Source organism: Benincasa hispida, chromosome 12 (genome assembly GCF_027475165.1).
Source record: "Benincasa hispida cultivar pf3 chromosome 12, pf3_genome.v1.1, whole genome shotgun sequence".
Taxonomy (NCBI): Eukaryota; Viridiplantae; Streptophyta; class Magnoliopsida; order Cucurbitales; family Cucurbitaceae; genus Benincasa; species Benincasa hispida.
In genome coordinates, this window is record NC_143489.1 from 63,918,014 (window position 1) to 63,920,484 (window position 2,471).

Sequence of the window (2,471 nt, forward strand, 5' to 3'; positions counted from 1 at the left end):
GCCCTTGGTTGGAGAGAAACAATAAAACATTCCAAAACAAGGAAAACACGTCAAGCCATCTGTCGGAGGACATTATATATCATGTCGCACAATGGTCTATTTAATCTAATTTTGTAATTACTATAGTGGCCTCTCCTTTTTTATGTATCATCTATGCATTTTCTCCTCTATCGACATTGCTAATCATATTTGAATTGGAGAGTGATGAAGGCACTAAATATTTTTCTGAGATATCAGGTACAGGTGCGCCTATTGATCTCTCGATCTCTAATTCTAGTTAAAAAAGAATAAAACGAAAAACATAAAAAAGTTATTAACTCAATTGGTATGTTGATGTTTGAATCCCACTACTCTTACTGTACTAACAAAATTATTACATTTTTCATAAGTCAGCCAAGAGGAAAATAGATGACAAATTGAGCAAAGAGTCCAACAGGGGCAATGATGACGGTACCGCGATTATCAGATGACTTGAACAACCATATTCTCTCTGCTTGAAAAGTGATATTATAAAAAACATTCATTGGATAGACAGGGATTAAGAATTCAGTTACCGCCCCTTTCCCAACACCTTCAATTATGCATTCTCCTCCCTGCAACACATCAAGCAATCAAATCATATGAAAACTTCCCAAGTTTTTCACACAATATAATTTTAGATTAAAATCTCAACACTCATTTGACCACAATTTGATTTTTAGCTTTTAATTTTTGAAAATCATGCTTGTTTACTTACGTTTCTAATAACAATTAAATCCTCCTTTAACAAATACTAATATCATTGTAAAGAGAGAAATTAACAAACAAAAATTTCAAAATCTAAGGTCAAATCATTTTGTTTTTTGTTTTTAAAAATTAAGTTTAATTCCAAAAATCATAACAATGCTTAAAAAGCTGCTTTTCTTGTGACTCTTCTTTAACATTGTTTTCATTTTCCTAACTAAATAATTATTAATTGTTATTAGATGGAGCATTCTTTTTTAGTTTTCAAAACCTTCGCCTATTTTTTTAATGAAACTTTTTTTGTCATATTTCCATACTTGACATTTTTAGAGAAGCATGTAGTGGATAGTAAGTCCACCGATATACTTCAAAACCGATCTTGGTTTTTGAAAATACTACAAAAAAAAAGAGAGAACAAAACAAAGAAAGCTAAACTAAACGTTTAATAAATTTAATTTTTAAAAATCAAATAATTATCAAATAGAGTCTAAGAAAAAGCATACCTCTTTAGAGAAAATGAACTCCTTAATTTCATTAGAGAACCTGACGTGTGAACGTGTTGGAGTAATCCTAACTGTAAAATACAACAACAAATTATTAGGAAAAAACTTACAAATCATATTCTTTCAATCAAGTAATATGAGAGGTAATAAAACAAAAAGAAAAAAAAAAGATGAATTATATATTTCACCGAAGTAATCACGACACTCTGTTATAACGTGTCTGAATTGTTTTGAATCAATTGAAACAAAGGTTCTCAAATCAATGTTTCCCATATCCTCTTTTACCGCACACATCATTCCGAATTTACGAATCAAGGGTATCTCATTCCCTAACAATCAAATTAAAACAAAAATTAATTACAAGAATATAGTGCGATCAATTAAAGAAAAATCACTTCTTTTTTAACCAAAGAACAAGGAGAGAGGATCAAATAGATGTACTAAGATATCTCAATTAGGTTAACATATCCTTAACATCGTCATCATCTTTTAGATCACGAACGATGCATTCAACAAAAGGAGAATAAGAATGAGAAAACTTACATGGAGAGGAAAATTTGAGGAGTAAACGATCAACAAGCTTAAGAACAAAGAGGGAGAGTGAAGTAATTTGGGATTCATGCATGCGTTTGAGGGTATTGAATAATGGTTGAAGGAGAATCTTTGAACGGTGAGTGTTGTTGGAGAAGAAATGATTGAAGTATTGAGGCATCATTTGAAAGGCTAAATTCAATTCAAGGTAATGGTGAGGAACTATTATGGAAAACATTGATGGGGAACATTCGATGTTGGCATTTTCACCGAATCGAAATAGAACGTATATTGCATCCAAAAGAGAATCCGAGTTCTCAAGACTAAACATCAACATTGAATATATGATGGTAATGGGAAGGGATTGAATGGTGTTGCCGTGTCCTATGCTTACACTTTCCTCCTCATTCTTTTTATTTTTATACCTAACAAAATCTGATTCAAAATCTGCTATTTCTCTACTTACTAAAATACTCTTGAGGTTGTTAGTTTATTAGTCTTTTTAGAGTTAAAGTGTCCTTATTTCTAGTTGGATAGTTCTAAAAATAAGCAAAGTAATTGGGTTTAGCTTCTAGATATTTTCTTTTTTTATGAATATATATTTTTTTTCCATATATGTGTTAAGAAAAGTGGAGACAAAACTCCATCAACCAAAATCAACCCACAAGCAACCAAGAGGATGGTGTTATTAATTAGAGTAAAGTTGATGGTGGA

The 2,471-nt window shown here is 31.0% G+C and overlaps 1 protein-coding gene across 1 annotated transcript; it reads right to left on the reverse strand.

The window, feature by feature from the left end:
- Positions 1-202: 202 nt before the first annotated feature.
- On the reverse strand, positions 203-2,173 carry LOC150032130 (uncharacterized). Its single transcript, XM_090308630.1, has 4 exons — positions 1,770-2,173; positions 1,415-1,555; positions 1,227-1,297; positions 203-593 (listed from the first exon to the last, which is right to left on the reverse strand). Exons 1-4 carry the CDS (start codon positions 2,092-2,094, stop codon positions 390-392), a joined length of 741 nt encoding a protein of 246 aa, XP_090164756.1. The 5' UTR covers positions 2,095-2,173; the 3' UTR covers positions 203-389.
- Positions 2,174-2,471: the final 298 nt, after the last annotated feature.

Coding starts and splice junctions, on each gene's coding strand:
- LOC150032130 (XM_090308630.1), bottom strand. CDS start 2,094: ATGTTGATGTTTAGTCTTGAGAACTCGGATTCTCTTTTGGATGCAATA. Junction 1,556..1,769: donor CCTCAAATTTTCCTCTCCAT/GTAAGTTTTCTC, acceptor TTTGATTGTTAG/GGAATGAGATACCCTTGATT. Junction 594..1,226: donor AGTTCATTTTCTCTAAAGAG/GTATGCTTTTTC, acceptor GATGTGTTGCAG/GGAGGAGAATGCATAATTGA.